This window comes from Salmo salar, chromosome ssa17 (genome assembly GCF_905237065.1).
Source record: "Salmo salar chromosome ssa17, Ssal_v3.1, whole genome shotgun sequence".
In the NCBI taxonomy this organism is placed as follows: domain Eukaryota; kingdom Metazoa; phylum Chordata; class Actinopteri; order Salmoniformes; family Salmonidae; genus Salmo; species Salmo salar.
In genome coordinates this window covers 79,575,904-79,593,403 of record NC_059458.1, presented here as the reverse complement: position 1 = coordinate 79,593,403, position 17,500 = coordinate 79,575,904, and the positions used below count along the sequence as shown (strand labels likewise).

The following is a 17,500-nucleotide window of genomic DNA, read 5'->3' as shown; positions in this document are numbered from 1 at the left end:
TCCCCACAGGGCTCTGGTCAAAAGTAATGTTAAGAGCATAGCGTAGGATGCAGTAGGATGCAGCCTATCAAGCTCTGAGTGGAGTTTAGAAGGCATCTCTCGCTCGCTCCACCTCTCTGCTGAGTTGTCCTTGAGATGCAATGCAGTAGACTAGGAGATGACAGGCTGGATCAATAGCACCAGGAACAAGTGGCATAATCATGGAGGATGCAGCATTGGCCTGGCTGGTTAAAGGCCTCAATTATTTATAAATAGAGAACAGTTTACTTTAAATATAATGTTGATGTGTTCAGTTATGGTTATATATTGAAGAGAGAGAGACAGAGAGAGAGAGAGAGAAAGAGAGAGAGAGAGAGAGAGAGAGAGAGAGAGAGAGAGAGAGAGAGAGAAAGAGAAAGACAGAGAGAGAGAGAGAGAGAGAGAGAGACAGAGAGACAGAGAGACAGAAAGAGAGAGACATAGAGAGATACAGAGAGAGAGAGAGAGACAGAGAGAGAGAGAGAGAGAGAGACAGAGAGAGAGAGAGAGACAGAGATCTAATCTAATGTAATCTACCTGGTGTGTGTAGCAGACTGGACCAATTAGAACATAGTATTAGTGGTTAAGCTGGTGCTATTCATTAACATTGACAAGCTGTCTCAGGAGACCCTCAAGACACCTGGGTCGTCACGCACAAACACCCACCAATGCTACGTGACCAGAATACTGATCAGTGATCAGAACCGGAGACAGCTCGATCCAGTGTGTGTGTGTCGGAGGTGTGTGTGTGTGAGTGTGTGTGTTAACTGGAGACACTTCACCTGGGGCAGTTAACAGGCTAGCCATGTTCACATTGTACTAACATCAGTATCTCTCCCTCTATATGTCTCTCTCTCTCTCTATGTCTCTATGTCTCTCTCTCTATGTCTCTCTCTATGTCTCTCTCTCTCTCTCTCTCTCTCTCTATGTCTCTATGTCTCTCTCGCTCTATGTCTCTATGTCTCTCTCTCTCTCTCTCTCTCTCTCTCGCTCTCTCTCTCTCTATGTCTCTCTCTATGTCTCTCTCTCTCTATGTCTCTCTCTCTATATATGTCTCTCTCTATGTCTCTCTCTCTCACTCTCTCTCTGTCTCTCTCTCTCTATGTCTCTCTCTCTCTGTCTCTCTCTTTACCTCTCTCTGTCTCTCTCTCCCTCTCTCTGTCTCTCTCTCTGTTTCTCTCTGTCTCTCCCTCTGAGGTTTTATAAAGACTAATGTCATTCATGTTGTAGTACATCGCTGACTGGTTAGTGGTTACAGAGACCTTTCTGGTGCCTCCACAATCCAGCATCCCTCCCTGGCCAAGTGGACTGACAGGACTGTATCAGCACTGTGCACCTTGCTTTAATGCCCTAGATGAGGTAATACATACAACACTCAGCTCACTGACTTTCAGGGACAATGGAGTGATGCAGAGAACCAGAGAGAGAGATGGAGGGGGAGAGATGGAGAGAACCGGAGAGAGAGATGGAGGGGGAGAGATGGAGAGAACCGGAGAGAGAGAGATGGAGGGGGAGAGATGGAGAGAACTAGAGAGAGAGATGGAGGGGGAGAGATGGAGAGAACCGGAGAGAGAGATGGAGGGGGAGAGATGGAGAGAACCGGAGAGAGAGATGGAGGGGGAGAGATGGAGAGAACCGGAGAGAGAGAGATGGAGGGGGAGAGATGGAGAGAACTAGAGAGAGAGATGGAGGGGGAGAGATGGAGAGAACCGGAGAGAGAGATGGAGGGGGAGAGATTGCGAGAGAGAGCGAGAAAGATGGCGCAAGTGAGAGAGAGCGAGTGAGACAGAGAGAACCGGAGAGAGAGATGGAGAGCAAGAGCGAGAGAGAGAAAGATAGAGAGCCAGAGAAAGAGAGAGATGGAGAGAACCGGCGAGAGCGATGGAGAATACCAGAAAGAGCGATGGAGAGAGCCAGAGAAAGAGAGAGATGGAGAGAGCCAGAGAAAGAGAGAGATGGAGAGAGCCAGAGAAAGAGAGATGGAGAATTCCGGTGAGAGCGATGGAGAATACCCGAAGAGAGCGATGGAGAGAGCCAGAGAAAGAGAGATGGAGAGAGCCAGAGAGAGCGATGGAGAGAGCCAGAGAAAGAGAGATGGAGAACACCGGAGAGAGAGATGGAGAGAGCCAGAGAAAGAGAGATGGAGAGAGCCAGAAGAGGACTTTAGTTCCGCTCTATTTTCCTTCAGCCCAGGAAACCAAATGAGAGAAAGAAAATATCACTTCAAACCAAAACAAATCTGAGCTCAACAGAAATAAACAGATGAAAGGATCAAAGATGAAGGAGCAGAAGTATGAGGAGAAGGAGGAGGAGGAAGAGGAGGAGGAGGTGGAGGAGGAGGAGGGAGAGGAGAGGAGGAGGGAGAGGAGGAGGAAGAGGGAGAGGAGGAGGAGGAGGAGGGAGAGGAGGAGGAGGAAGAAGGAGAGGAGGAGGAGGAAGGAGAGGAGGAGGAAGAGGAGGGAGAGAAGGAGGAGGTGGAGGAAGAAGGAGAGGAGGAGGAAGAGGAGGAGGAGGTGGAGGAGGAGGAGGGAAAGGAGAGGAGGAGGGAGAGGAGGAGGAAGAGGGAGAGGAGGAGGAGGAGGAGGGAGAGGAGGAAGAAGGAGGAAGAAGGAGAGGAGGAGGAGGAAGGAGAGGAGGAGGAAGAGGAGGGAGAGGAGGAGGAGGTGGAGGAAGAAGGAGAGGAGGAGGAAGAGGAGGAGGAGGTGGAGGAGGAGGAGGGAAAGGAGAGGAGGAGGGAGAGGAGGAGGAAGAGGGAGAGGAGGAGGAGGAGGAGGGAGAGGAGGAAGAAGGAGGAAGAAGGAGAGGAGGAGGAGGAAGGAGAGGAGGAGGAAGAGGAGGGAGAGGAGGAGGAGGTGGAGGAAGAAGGAGAGGAGGAGGAAGAGGAGGAGGAGGTGGAGGAGGAGGAGGGAAAGGAGAGGAGGAGGGAGAGGAGGAGGAAGAGGGAGAGGAGGAGGAAGAGGGAGAGGAGGAGGAGGGAGAGGAGGAGGAGGAAGAAGGAGAGGAGGAGGAAGGAGAGGAGGAGGAAGAGGAGGGAGAGGAGGAGGAGGTGGAGGAAGAAGGAGAGGCGGAGGAAGAGGAGGAGGAAGAAGGAGAGGGAGGACGAAGGAGAGGAATGGAGGAGGGGAGGATGAAGAGAAGGAGGAGGAAGCGCAGTAGAAGGAGGAGGTGGAGGTGGAGGGAGTGTAGGAGGAGGAAGGAGAGGAGGAGGAGGAGGAAAAGGGGGGAGGAGGAGGAAGAGAAGGTGGAGGAGGAGTACGAAGAGGAGGAGGAGGAGGGAGAGGCAAAGGAGGAGGACAAGAAGGAGGTGGAGGGAGAGGAGGAGGAGGAGGAGGGAGAGGAAGAGGAGGAGTAGAAGGAGGAGAAGGAGGAGGAGGATGAGGAGGAAGAGGAACAAACAGGAGCGGGACTAGGAGGAGTAGGACATAGATAGAGGGGAAGAGAAAAAGGAATAGGAGGAGTAGGACATAGATAGAGGAGAAGAGAAGGATGAATAGGAGGAGTAGGACATAGAGGAGAAGAGAAGGATGAATAGGAGGAGTAGGACATAGAGGAGAAGAGAAAGAGGAATAGGACATAGATAGAGGGGAGGAGAAAGAGGAATAGGAGGAGTAGGACATAGGTAGAGGGGAAGAGAAAAAGGAATAGGAGGAGTAGGACATAGAGGAGAAGAGAAGGATGAATAGGAGGAGTAGGACATAGAGGAGAAGAGAAAGAGGAATAGGACATAGATAGAGGGGAGGAGAAAGAGGAATAGGAGGAGTAGGACATAGGTAGAGGGGAAGAGAAAGAGGAATAGGACATAGATATAGGAGAAGAGAAAGAGGAATAGGACATAGATAGAGGGGAAGAGAAAGAGGAATAGGACATAGATAGAGGGGAAGAGAAAGAGGAATAGGAGGAGTAGGACATCGATAGAGGGGAAGAGAAAGAGGAATAGGACATAGATAGAGGAGAAGAGAAAGGGGAATAGGACATAGATATAGGAGAAGAGAAAGAGGAATAGGACATAGATAGAGGAGAAGAGAAAGAGGAATAGGACATAGATAGAGGAGAAGAGAAAGAGGAATAGGACATAGATAGAGGGGAAGAGAAAGAGGAATAGGACATAGATAGAGAAGAGAAAGGGGAATAGGACATAGATATAGGAGAAGAGAAAGAGGAATAGGACATAGATAGAGGAGAAGAGAAAGAGGAATAGGACATAGATAGAGGAGAAGAGAAAGAGGAATAGGACATAGATAGAGGAGAAGAGAAAGAGGAGGAGAAAGACATTGAAGACCAGAGAAAGAAGAGAACTAGGGAAGAGGAGGATAAGGAACATTACGGGGGTTGTTGGGAGAGGTTTTGTGGTGCTTGGAGGCCTGGTGTCTCTGGGACTGGTCAGGATGGTAGGTGTTATAGTGTTGGTAGGGGAGGAAGTTGCTGTTGTTGTTGGCTGAAGAGGACTCCCAGGGAAGGGTCCGCGTGCTTCTCTGCACCTTGACTGATCACAAACAGAGAGAAGTACCACAGGGGATAAGGAGGGGGAACAAGGTGATTGGAACAAGGGTAAAACAGGGGTGAGGGGGGGGCAAATACATCAAGGTAAATGTGTTCAGTCCGTCAACGGTTTTCAGGAGGATATAAAATATCATTTCATTGGGACACAGGAGGCAGACATCAGGTTAAATCAAGGTGCCCAGTCGTCCTTTGACTTTTCATGGAGGCTTCTAGAAGGGATCACTAAACAATAAATGATTTTGAACAGATTCCAGATCCCAGTTCCAGTACATTGTGAACGCTGAATCAGTCTTATTGTCTGTCAGGACATCATTATTTCTAAATGAATTACAACACGTCAAAACTTTAAATAGCCCTTCATCTGCGTTGCAATGGGCATCCTATTCCTTTTGTAGTGCTTTCATTTTGACCAGGGCCCATGGTCGAAAGTAGTGCACTGCAAAGGAATATGGTGCCATTTGGGACATAGTGAGTGATTGCTATTGGAATCCCTGTTACTGTTAAGCTTTGTTCACATTGGCTGTTTGAACTGACTCAAATCCAATTTTTGGTGTACCCGATTCAAATCTGTTATTTTTCCACCAGTCTGAACAGCCAAAAAGCACATCTGATATTTCAAATCTGATTCCTGGCCATGCGACTTATGTCTGAACGGTCAAATCTGATTTCTTTGCCCTCAAGTGGTTTTGTAGACTGGTATTTGTCATATCTTGTTGCTTGCTAGCTGCTCTGTTGACAGTTTGACAAGACCATGTGGTAGCTAACTAGCTAGCCTGCTAATTGTTTGAAAACAAATGCGTGAACATGCTAGAAATCTACACGGCTACCTAGCTAGCTAGTTGACTGCTGTGGCTAGCTAGTTGACTGCTGTGGCTAGCTAGCTGACTGCTGTGGCTAGCTAGTTGACTGCTGTGGCTAGCTAGCTGACTGCTGTGGCTAGCTAGTTGACTGCTGTGGCTAGCTAGTTGATTGCCGTGGCTAGCTAGTTGACAGCCGTGTCTAGCTAGTTGACAGCTGTGGCTAGCTAGTTGACAGCTGTGGCTAGCTAGTTGACTGCTGTGGCTAGCTAGTTGACAGCTGTGGCTAGCTAGTTGACAGCTGTGGCTAGCGAGTTGACAGCTGTGGCTAGCTAGTTGACTGCTGTGGCTAGCTAGTTGACTACTATGGCTAGCTAGTTGACAGCTGTGGCTAGCTAGTTGACTGCTGTGGCTAGCTAGTTGACAGCCGTGGCTAGCTAGTTGACTGCTGTGGCTAGCTAGTTGACAGCCGTGGCTAGCTAGTTGACTGCTGTGGCTAGCCAAAAAAGGACTCGTTTTGAAAGTTGGAGAATCTTTTCCTTTGGACTTTTAAAAGCGTTCTCACACTGAACATTCAGAGCAACTGGGAAACGTCCACGCCAGGCGCTGTTGTCACCTTAGCCTGCTACATAACTTCTGAGTGATAGGGAGCACCACCACCATCATTACTAGGATGACATGTGTGTGACCGTGTCAGCGTGCACTGCACCCGGCCTGCCACAGGAGTTGCCAGGTGTACGGTGTTTCCTCCATCACATTGGTGCAGCTGGCTTCCGGGTTAAGTGGGCATTGTGTCAAGAAGCAGTGCGGCTTGGTTGGGTTGTGTTTCGGAGGAGGACATCCCTGCCGGGCCAAACCCTCCCCTAACCCGGACGACGCTGGACCAATTGTGCGACACTCCATGGGTCTCCCGGTCGCGGCCGGCTGCGACAGAGCCTGGACTCAAACCCAGAATCTCTAGTGACACAGCTAGCACTGCCTTAGACCACTGAGACAGAGCCTGGACTCCAACCCATAATCTCTAGTGACACAGCTAGCACTGCCTTAGACCACTGAGACAGAGTCTAGACTCTAACCCATAATCTCTAGTGACACAGCTAGCACTGCCTTAGACCACTGAGACAGAGTCTAGACTCTAACCCAGAATCTCTAGTGACACAGCTAGCACTGCCTTAGACCACTGCGTGATTCGGGAGCGCCCAGACGGTAGAATAACTAGTCTGATTCTCTGTAATAATGGTATGAGAATAATAATGCATTTTATTTTTGTAAAGTGGGTTCTTGCATCAAACAACACAACAACATTTCCAGTCACCACCTTGTCTGAAGGACAAGTGGATAAAACAGGTTCATGTCAAGACCTGCATGTTGTTTTTTCTAAAGTCTCATGGAATGTAGGTCTACATTGAAAACCACACATTGGCTGCATTTTCTCAATTGTTTTTACTGGCAGGCCACTCAGGTAGGACTACATTATGATCAAATAGCCACAGTAGCTTACTTGTACCGGAAGGGGTTTTCACAACATTCAAGTTTGCGCTCAGCAGACCCGAAATGTGTTCAGTGAAAATGTAGGGAACATTGATCATGAGCTTGATGAAAAGCAGTAGTTAGAATCCTGGCAGCAACAGTCCTTTAAAGGACATGAATACCCTCCAAACGCCCAGCACACTCTGTCCTTTAAAGGACATGAATACCCTCCAAACGCCCAACACACTCTGTCCTTTAAAGGACATGAATACCCTCCAAACGCCCAGCACACTCTGTCCTTTAAAGGACATGAATACCCTCCAAACGCCCAACACACTCTGTCCTTTAAAGGACATGAATACCCTCCAAACGCCCAGCACACTCTGTCCTTTAAAGGACATGAATACCCTCCAAACGCCCAGCACACTCTGTCCTTTAAAGGACATGAATACCCTCCAAACGCCACACACTCTGTCCTTTAAAGGACATGAATACCCTCCAAACGCCCAGCACACTCTGTCCTTTAAAGGACATGAATACCCTCCAAACGCCCAACACACTCTGTCCTTTAAAGGACATGAATACCCTCCAAACGCCCAACACACTCTGTCCTTTAAAGGACATGAATACCCTCCAAACGCCCAGCACACTCTGTCCTTTAAAGGACATGAATACCCTCCAAACGCCCAGCACACTCTGTCCTTTAAAGGACATGAATACCCTCCAAACGCCACACACTCTGTCCTTTAAAGGACATGAATACCCTCCAAACGCCACACACTCTGTCCTTTAAAGGACATGAATACCCTCCAAACGCCCAGCACACTCTGTCCTTTAAAGGACATGAATACCCTCCAAACGCCCAGCACACTCTGTCCTTTAAAGGACATGAATACCCTCCAAACGCCCAGCACACTCTGTCCTTTAAAGGACATGAATACCCTCCAAACGCCACACACTCTGTCCTTTAAAGGACATGAATACCCTCCAAACGCCCAGCACACTCTGTCCTTTAAAGGACATGAATACCCTCCAAACGCCACACACTCTGTCCTTTAAAGGACATGAATACCCTCCAAACGCCCAGCACACTCTGTCCTTTAAAGGACATGAATACCCTCCAAACGCCACACACTCTGTCCTTTAAAGGACATGAATACCCTCCAAACGCCCAGCACACTCTGTCCTATAAAGGACATGAATACCCCCAAACGCCCAGCACACTCTGTCCTTTAAAGGACATGAATACCCTCCAAACGCCCAACACACTCTGTCCTTTAAAGGACATGAATACCCTCCAAACGCCCAGCACACTCTGTCCTTTAAAGGACATGAATACCCTCCAAACGCCCAGCACACTCTGTCCTTTAAAGGACATGAATACCCTCCAAACGCCCAGCACACTCTGTCCTTTAAAGGACATGAATACCCTCCAAACGCCCAACACACTCTGTCCTTTAAAGGACATGAATACCCTCCAAACGCCCAGCACACTCTGTCCTTTAAAGGACATGAATACCCTCCAAACGCCCAGCACACTCTGTCCTTTAAAGGACATGAATACCCTCCAAACGCCCAGCACACTCTGTCCTTTAAAGGACATGAATACCCTCCAAACGCCCAACACACTCTGTCCTTTAAAGGACATGAATACCCTCCAAACGCCCAGCACACTCTGTCCTTTAAAGGACATGAATACCCTCCAAACGCCCAGCACACTCTGTCCTTTAAAGGACATGAATACCCTCCAAACGCCCAACACACTCTGTCCTTTAAAGGACATGAATACCCTCCAAACGCCCAGCACACTCTGTCCTTTAAAGGACATGAATACCCTCCAAACGCCCAGCACACTCTGTCCTTTAAAGGACATGAATACCCTCCAAACGCCCAACACACTCTGTCCTTTAAAGGACATGAATACCCTCCAAACGCACAACACACTCTGTCCTTTAAAGGACATTAATACCCTCCAAACGCCCAGCACACTCTGTCCTTTAAAGGACATTAATACCCTCCAAACGCCCAGCACACTCTGTCCTTTAAAGGACATGAATACCCTCCAAACGCCCAGCACACTCTGTCCTTTAAAGGACATGAATACCCTCCAAACGCCCAGCACACTCTGTCCTTTAAAGGACATGAATACCCTCCAAACGCCCAGCACACTCTGTCCTTTAAAGGACATGAATACCCCCAAACGCCCAGCACACTCTGTCCTTTAAAGGACATGAATACCCTCCAAACGCCCAGCACACTCTGTCCTTTAAAGGACATGAATACCCTCCAAACGCCCAGCACACTCTGTCCTTTAAAGGACATTAATACCCTCCAAACGCCCAACACACTCTGTCCTTTAAAGGACATGAATACCCTCCAAACGCCCAGCACACTCTGTCCTTTAAAGGACATGAATACCCTCCAAACGCCCAGCACACTCTGTCCTTTAAAGGACATGAATACCCCTCCAAACGCCCAGCACACTCTGTCCTATAAAGGACATGAATACCCCCAAACGCCCAGCACACTCTGTCCTTTAAAGGACATGAATACCCTCCAAACGCCCAGCACACTCTGTCCTTTAAAGGACATGAATACCCTCCAAACGCCCAACACACTCTGTCCTTTAAAGGACATGAATACCCTCCAAACGCCCAGCACACTCTGTCCTTTAAAGGACATGAATACCCTCCAAACGCCCAGCACACTCTGTCCTTTAAAGGACATGAATACCCTCCAAACGCCCAGCACACTCTGTCCTTTAAAGGACATGAATACCCTCCAAACGCCCAGCACACTCTGTCCTTTAAAGGACATGAATACCCTCCAAACGCCCAGCACACTCTGTCCTTTAAAGGACATGAATACCCTCCAAACGCCCAGCACACTCTGTCCTTTAAAGGACATGAATACCCTCCAAACGCCCAACACACTCTGTCCTTTAAAGGACATGAATACCCTCCAAACGCCCAACACACTCTGTCCTTTAAAGGACATGAATACCCTCCAAACGCCCAGCACACTCTGTCCTTTAAAGGACATGAATACCCTCCAAACGCCCAGCACACTCTGTCCTTTAAAGGACATTAATACCCTCCAAACGCCCAGCACACTCTGTCCTTTAAAGGACATGAATACCCTCCAAACGCCCAGCACACTCTGTCCTTTAAAGGACATGAATACCCTCCAAACGCCCAACACACTCTGTCCTTTAAAGGACATGAATACCCTCCAAACGCCCAGCACACTCTGTCCTTTAAAGGACATGAATACCCTCCAAACGCCCAGCACACTCTGTCCTTTAAAGGACATGAATACCCTCCAAACGCCACACACTCTGTCCTTTAAAGGACATGAATACCCTCCAAACGCCCAACACACTCTGCCTGTTTGGCCCTGTCCGGGGGTATCATCGGATGGGGCCACAGTGTCTTCTGATCCCTCCTGTCTCAGCCTCCAGTATTTATGCTGCAGTAGTTTATGTGTCGGGGGGCTAGGGTCAGTCTGTTACATCTGGAGTATTTCTCTTGTCTTATCCGGTGTCCTGTGTGTATTTAAATATGCTCTCTCTAATTCTCTCTTTCTCTCTTTCTGTCTTTCTCTCGGAGGACCTGAGCCCTAGGACCATGCCTCAGGACTACCTGGTATGATGACTCCTTGCTGTCCCCAGTCCACCTGGCCGTGCTGCTGCTCCAGTTTCAACTGTTCTGCCTGCGGCTATGGAACCCTGACCTGTTCACCGGACGTGCTTGTTGCACCCTCGACAACTACTATGATTATTATTATTTGACCATGCTGGTCATTTATGAACATTTTAACATTTTAACATTTTGACCATGTTCTGTTATAATATCCACCCTGCACAGCCAGAAGAGGACTGGCCACCCCTCATAGCCTGGTTCCTCTCTAGGTTTCTTCCTAGGTTTTTGGCCTTTCTAGGGAGTTTTTCCTAGGGAGTTTTTCCTAGCCACCGTGCTTCTTTCACATGCTTTGCTTGCTGTTTGGGGTTTTAGGCTGGGTTTCTGTACAGCACTTTGAGAATATCAGCTGATGTACGAAGGGCTATATAAAAATAAATTTGATTTGATTTGAATTTGATTTAAAGGACATGAATACCCTCCAAACGCCCAGCACACTCTGTCCTTTAAAGGACATGAATACCCTCCAAACGCCCAACACACTCTGTCCTTTAAAGGACATGAATACCCCCAAACGCCCAACACACTCTGTCCTTTAAAGGACATGAATACCCTCCAAACGCCCAACACACTCTGTCCTTTAAAGGACATGAATACCCTCCAAACGCCCAGCACACTCTGTCCTTTAAAGGACATTAATACCCTCCAAACGCCACACACTCTGTCCTTTAAAGGACATTAATACCCTCCAAACGCCCAGCACACTCTGTCCTTTCTCCTTCAGATGTATGTGGCAGTAAAGCACTGAACAGTAAGCAGATTCTCTGTGTGGATAATATCACACAAAAGAACATTGAAAATGACAACATCCTTTCTCCACCTTATCACAGATGGCTTAGTGTGGTTGGCTGCTTGGCTTGTCTGTCATCTATTTCATCCTATCGGGGAGAAATGGATTCTGATCCATCCCCTATCCCCGTCCAGAATGCACTAGTATCTTATCGCATCAGATAAGACCAGACAGCGAAAACATTGGATTTCACCAGAAATCTACACACCTTTCCCAAAGAACCATTAGTATTGTCATAAACTTTTGATAAATGTCTCAGTGGGTAACTGTGGCGTTATCGCGATGCAGTGGGAGAGAAAAGCTGTCTGGGTCTGGACCTTTTCATAAAGCCTGTTTTATAATCCTCAGATCCAACAGGAACCCTGGGATTGTGTCCAAATGGCACCCTATTCCCTATATAGTGCACTACTTTAGACCAGAGTCCTATTCCCTATATAGTGCACAACTTTAGACCAGAGCCCTATTCCCTATATAGTGCACTACTTTAGATGCATTACTATGTAGGTAATAGGGCTCCATGTGGGATGTAGTGCTTATCCCCAAATCCCCCAGGTACATGATACTGATCAACCAAGCTTCCTACTGCTCGTAGAAATGTCACCTGTACTCAGAGATTTAAACCTACAGATTATGGAACAGAGTGGTTGGATAATCCGTGTGTGTGAGGGTGTGTGTGTGTGTGTGTGTGTGTGTGTGTGTGTGATATTGTGTGTAATGTGTGTGTGTGTGTGTGTGTGTGTGTGTGTGTGTGTGTGTGTGTGTGTGACTGTGTGCGTGTGTGTGTGTGTGTGACTGTGTGTGTGTGTGTGTGTGTGTGACTGTGTGCGTGTGTGTGTGTGTGTGCGTGCGTGCGTGCGTGCGTGTGTGCGTGCGTGTGTGCGTGTGTGTGTGTGTGTGTGTAATTTTGTGTGTGTGTGTGTGACTGTGTGTGTGTGTGTGACTGTGTGTGTGTGTGTGTGTGTGTGTGTGTGTGTGTGTGTGTGTGTGTGTGTGTGTGTGTGTGTGTGTGCGTGCGTGCGTGCGTGCGTGCGCGCGCGTGCGTGCGTGCGTGTGTGTGTGTGTGTGTAATCTCTGGCTATCCTCTCCTCTGTTCTATTCACTGTCTGGTATTAAAGGAATGTCTCTCTGTCTGTTCACCTGTCTATAAAAATTACTTTTACTACTCACAGCTCCAATGAAAACCTGACCAGCAGATATAGTATTACTACCTGATTAGTCATTACTAGACTAACATATATAGTATTACTACCTGATTAGTCATTACTAGACTAGTAGATATAGTATTACTACCTGATATAGTATTACTACCTGATTAGTCATTACTAGACTAACATATATAGTATTACTACCTGATTAGTCATTACTAGACTAGTAGATATAGTATTACTACCTGATATAGTATTACTACCTGATTAGTCATTACTAGACTAACATATATAGTATTACTACCTGATTAGTCATTACTAGACTAGTAGATATAGTATTACTACCTGATTAGTCATTACTAGACTAACATATATAATATTACTACCTGATTAGTCATTAATAGACTAGTAGATATAGTATTACTACCTGATATAGTATTACTACCTGATTAGTCATTACTAGACTAGCAGATATAGTATTACTACTTGACTAGTCATTACTAGACTAACAGATATAGTATTACTACCTGATTAGTCATTACTAGACTAGCAGATATAGTATTACTACCTGATTAGTCATTACTAGACTAGCAGATATAGTATTACTACCTGATATAGTATTACTACCTGATTAGTCATTACTAGACTAGCAGATATAGTATTACTACCTGATTAGGTTATTACTAGACTAGTAGATATAGTATTACTACCTGATATAGTATTACTACCTGATTAGTCATTACTAGACTAGCAGATATAGTATTACTACCTGACTAGTCATTACTAGACTAACAGATATAGTATTACTACCTGATTAGTCATTACTAGACTAGCAGACATAGTATTACTACCTGATTAGTCATTACTAGACTAGCAGATATAGTATTACTACCTGATATAGTATTACTACCTGATTAGTCATTACTAGACTAGCAGATATAGTATTACTACCTGACTAGTCATTACTACACTAACAGATATAGTATTACTACCTGATTAGTCATTACTAGACTAGCAGATATAGTATTACTACCTGATTAGTCATTACTAGACTAGCAGATATAGTATTACTACCTGATTAGTCATAACTAGACTAGTAGATATAGTATTACTACCTGATATAGTATTACTACCTGACTAGTCATTACTAGACTAACAGATATAGTATTACTACCTGATTAGTCATTACTAGACTAACAGATATAGTATTACTACCTGATTAGTCATTACTAGACTAGTAGATATAGTATTACTACCTGATTAGTCATTACTAGACTAGTAGATATAGTATTACTATCTGATATAGTATTACTACCTGATTAGTCATTACTAGACTAACAGGTATAGCATTACTACCTGATTAGTCATTACTAGACTAGTAGATATAGTATTACTACCTGATATAGTATTACTACCTGATTAGTCATTACTAGACTAGTAGATATAGTATTACTACCTGATTAGTCATAACTAGACTAGCAGATAAAGTATTACTACCTGATTAGTTATTACTAGACTAGCAGATATAGTATTACTACCTGATTAGTCATTACTAGACTAGCAGATATAGTATTACTACCTGATTAGTCATTACTAGACTAGCAGATATAGTATTACTACCTGATTAGTCATTACTAGACTAGCAGATATAGTATTACTACCTGATCAGTCATTACTAGACTAACAGATATAGTATTACTACCTGATATAGTATTACTACCTGATATAGTATTACTACCTGATTAGGCATTACTAGACGAACATATATAGTATTACTACCTGATTAGTCATTACTAGACTAGTAGATATAGTATTACTACCTGATATAGTATTACTACCTGATTAGTCATTACTAGACTAACAGATATAGTATTACTACCTGATTAGTTATTACTAGACTAGCAGATATAGTATTACTACCTGATTAGTTATTACTAGACTAGCAGATATAGTATTACTACCTGATTAGTATTACTACCTGATTAGTCATTACTAGACTAACAGATATAATATTACTACCTGATTAGTTATTACTAGACTAGCAGATATAGTATTACTACCTGATTAGTTATTACTAGACTAGCAGATATAGTATTACTACCTGACTAGTCATTACTAGAGTAGCAGATATAGTATTACTACCTGACTAGTCATTACTAGACTAGTAGATATAGTATTACTACCTGATTAGTCATTACTAGACTAACAGATATAGTATTACTACCTGATATAGTATTACTACCTGATTAGTCATTACTAGACTAGTAGATATAGTATTACTACCTGACTAGTCATTACTAGAGTAGCAGATATAGTATTACTACCTGATTAGTTATTACTAGACTAGCAGATATAGTATTACTACCTGACTAGTCATTACTAGAGTAGCAGATATAGTATTACTACCTGACTAGTCATTACTAGACTAGTAGATATAGTATTACTACCTGATTAGTCATTACTAGACTAACAGATATAGTATTACTACCTGTTATAGTATTACTACCTGATTAGTCATTACTAGACTAGTAGATATAGTATTACTACCTGACTAGTCATTACTAGAGTAGCAGATATAGTATTACTACCTGACTAGTCATTACTAGACTAGTAGATATAGTATTACTACCTGACTAGTCATTACTAGAGTAGCAGATATAGTTTTACTACCTGACTAGTCATTACTAGACTAGTATATATAGTATTGCTACCTGATTAGTCATTACTAGACTAGTATATATAGTATTGCTACCTGATTAGTCATTACTAGACTAGAGCGGTTCGCTCCCCAGAAGGGACTCTCTTACACATGCAGTACATATTACAGGAGCTCTTCAGTAAAAACAACCCAGAAGCCTTAGGTGTGTTCATCAGTACCGTGGTCGGGGCCCTTGAGGGCCAGTCTGGTCTGGTGGTGGGATAGGGGTCAGGGTTAGGGTCAGTACCGTGTTCGGGGCCCTTGAGGGCCAGTCTGGTCTGGTGGTGGGATAGGGGTCAGGGTTAGGGTCAGTACCGTGTTCGGGGCCCTTGAGGGCCAGTCTGGTCTGGTGGTGGGATAGGGGTCAGAGTTAGGGTCAGTACCGTGTTCGGGGCCCTTGAGGGCCAGTCTGGTCTGGTGGTGGGATAGGGGTCAGGGTTAGGGTCAGTACCGTGTTCGGGGCCCTTGAGGGCCAGTCTGGTCTGGTGGTGGGATAGGGGTCAGAGTTAGGGTCAGTACCGTGTTCGGGGCCCTTGAGGGCCAGTCTGGTCTGGTGGTGGGATAGGGGTCAGGGTTAGGGTTAAGGTCAGTACCATGTTCAGGGCCCTTGAGGGCCAGTCTGGTCTGGTGGTGTGGCAGGATCTCCATCTTGACGTGTTCACAGGCGCTGGCGAGCAGCTGGGTGGCCTCGGCCAAGGTACAGTACTCCATACTGGTACCATCCACAGACAGGATGTGGTCACCCGCGTGCAGAGCTCCGCACCTACCGAGAGATGACATCACTTCTTGTTAGAATGGACATTTTTTAGGGGGCATTCTAAAATACTCCTTACATAGGGCCCAATTCAGACTTGAGAGAAGTAGACTTAAATTAACATGGGCTTAATTTAAAAAAAAATACTTAAGTCCATGTTATGTCAACTTATCTCAAGTCTGAATAAGGCCCACAGTACATATAGGAAATATTGGGCCATTTGGGGTGCAGATTTCTACTTCCAATCCCATCCCCTGTTGACTCAGACTTGGAGATATGAGAGAGAGCGAGAGAGAGACAGAGACAGAGACAGAGACAGAGACAGAGAGAGAGAGAGAGAGAGAGAGAGAGAGAGAGAGAGAGAGAGAGAGAGAGAGAGAGACAGAGACAGAGACAGAGACAGAGACAGAGACAGAGACAGAGACAGAGAGAGGAGATGAGGTGGGTGGAGATATATCCATCCACATTCTGTTTACTTAGTCTTCTCACATCCACAAAGTAGTCAACAACAGCCTAAAGGAGGGCTTTGGGAAAATCTTTTAATGAGAGTCTTGAGAGGCTGGAGAACTATCTTATTTTAGTCAGTGAGTGAAGGAAGTAAACTTCTCTCCTTCCAAAGACTCAGTTTGATAAAGAATATATTCTGCCCACTCAGTAATCTGATTAGTCTATTAGTGATAGTGGTTAAGGTAAAACTCTACCTAAACAACCACTCAGTAGTCTGATTAGTCTATTAGTGATAGTGGTTAAGGTAAAACTCTACCTAAACAACCAGTCAGTAATCTGATTAGTCTATTAGTGATAGTCGTTAAGGTAAAACTCTACCTAAACAACCAGTCAGTAATCTGATTAGTCTATTAGTGACAGTCGTTAAGGTAAAACTCTACCTAAACAACCAGTCAGTAGTCTGATTAGTCTATTAGAGACAGTGGTTAAGGTAAAACTCTACCTAAACAACCAGTCAGTAATCTGATTAGTCTATTAGTGATAGTCGTTAAGGTAAAACTCTACCTAAACAACCAGTCAGTAATCTGATTAGTCTATTAGTGACAGTTGTTAAGGTAAAACTCTACCTAAACAACCAGTCAGTAATCTGATTAGTCTATTAGTGATAGTGGTTAAGGTAAAACTCTACCTAAACAACCAGTCAGTAATCTGATTAGTCTATTAGTGATAGTGGTTAAGGTAAAACTCTACCTAAACAACCAGTCAGTAGTCTGATTAGTCTATTAGTGACAGTGGTTAAGGTAAAACTCTACCTAAACAACCAGTCAGTAATCTGATTAGTCTATTAGAGACAGTGGTTAAGGTAAAACTCTACCTAAACAACCAGTCAGTAATCTGATTAGTCTATTAGTGACAGTGGTTAAGGTAAAACTCTACCTAAACAACCAGTCAGTAATCAGATTAGTCTATTAGTGATAGTGGTTAAGGTAAAACTCTACCTAAACAACCAGTCAGTAATCTGATTAGTCTATTAGAGACAGTGGTTAAGGTAAAACTCTACCTAAACAACCAGTCAGTAGTCTGATTAGTCTATTAGTGATAGTGGTTAAGGTAAAACTCTACCTAAACAACCAGTCAGTAATCTGATTAGTCTATTAGTGATAGTCGTTAAGGTAAAACTCTA

At 44.9% G+C, this 17,500-nt stretch overlaps 1 protein-coding gene across 1 annotated transcript in view; it reads right to left on the bottom strand.

The window, feature by feature from the left end:
- LOC106597163 (glutamate receptor-interacting protein 1) overlaps positions 1–17,500 on the bottom strand; it is a 428,473-nt gene that overhangs the window by 113,831 nt on the left and 297,142 nt on the right. The window contains exons 10-11 of the mRNA XM_045698664.1: positions 15,710–15,879; positions 4,343–4,501 (exon numbers count right to left, since the gene is read on the bottom strand). Coding sequence (XP_045554620.1) covers positions 4,343–4,501; positions 15,710–15,879 — 329 coding nt within the window. The remainder of the gene's footprint in view (positions 1–4,342; positions 4,502–15,709; positions 15,880–17,500) is intronic.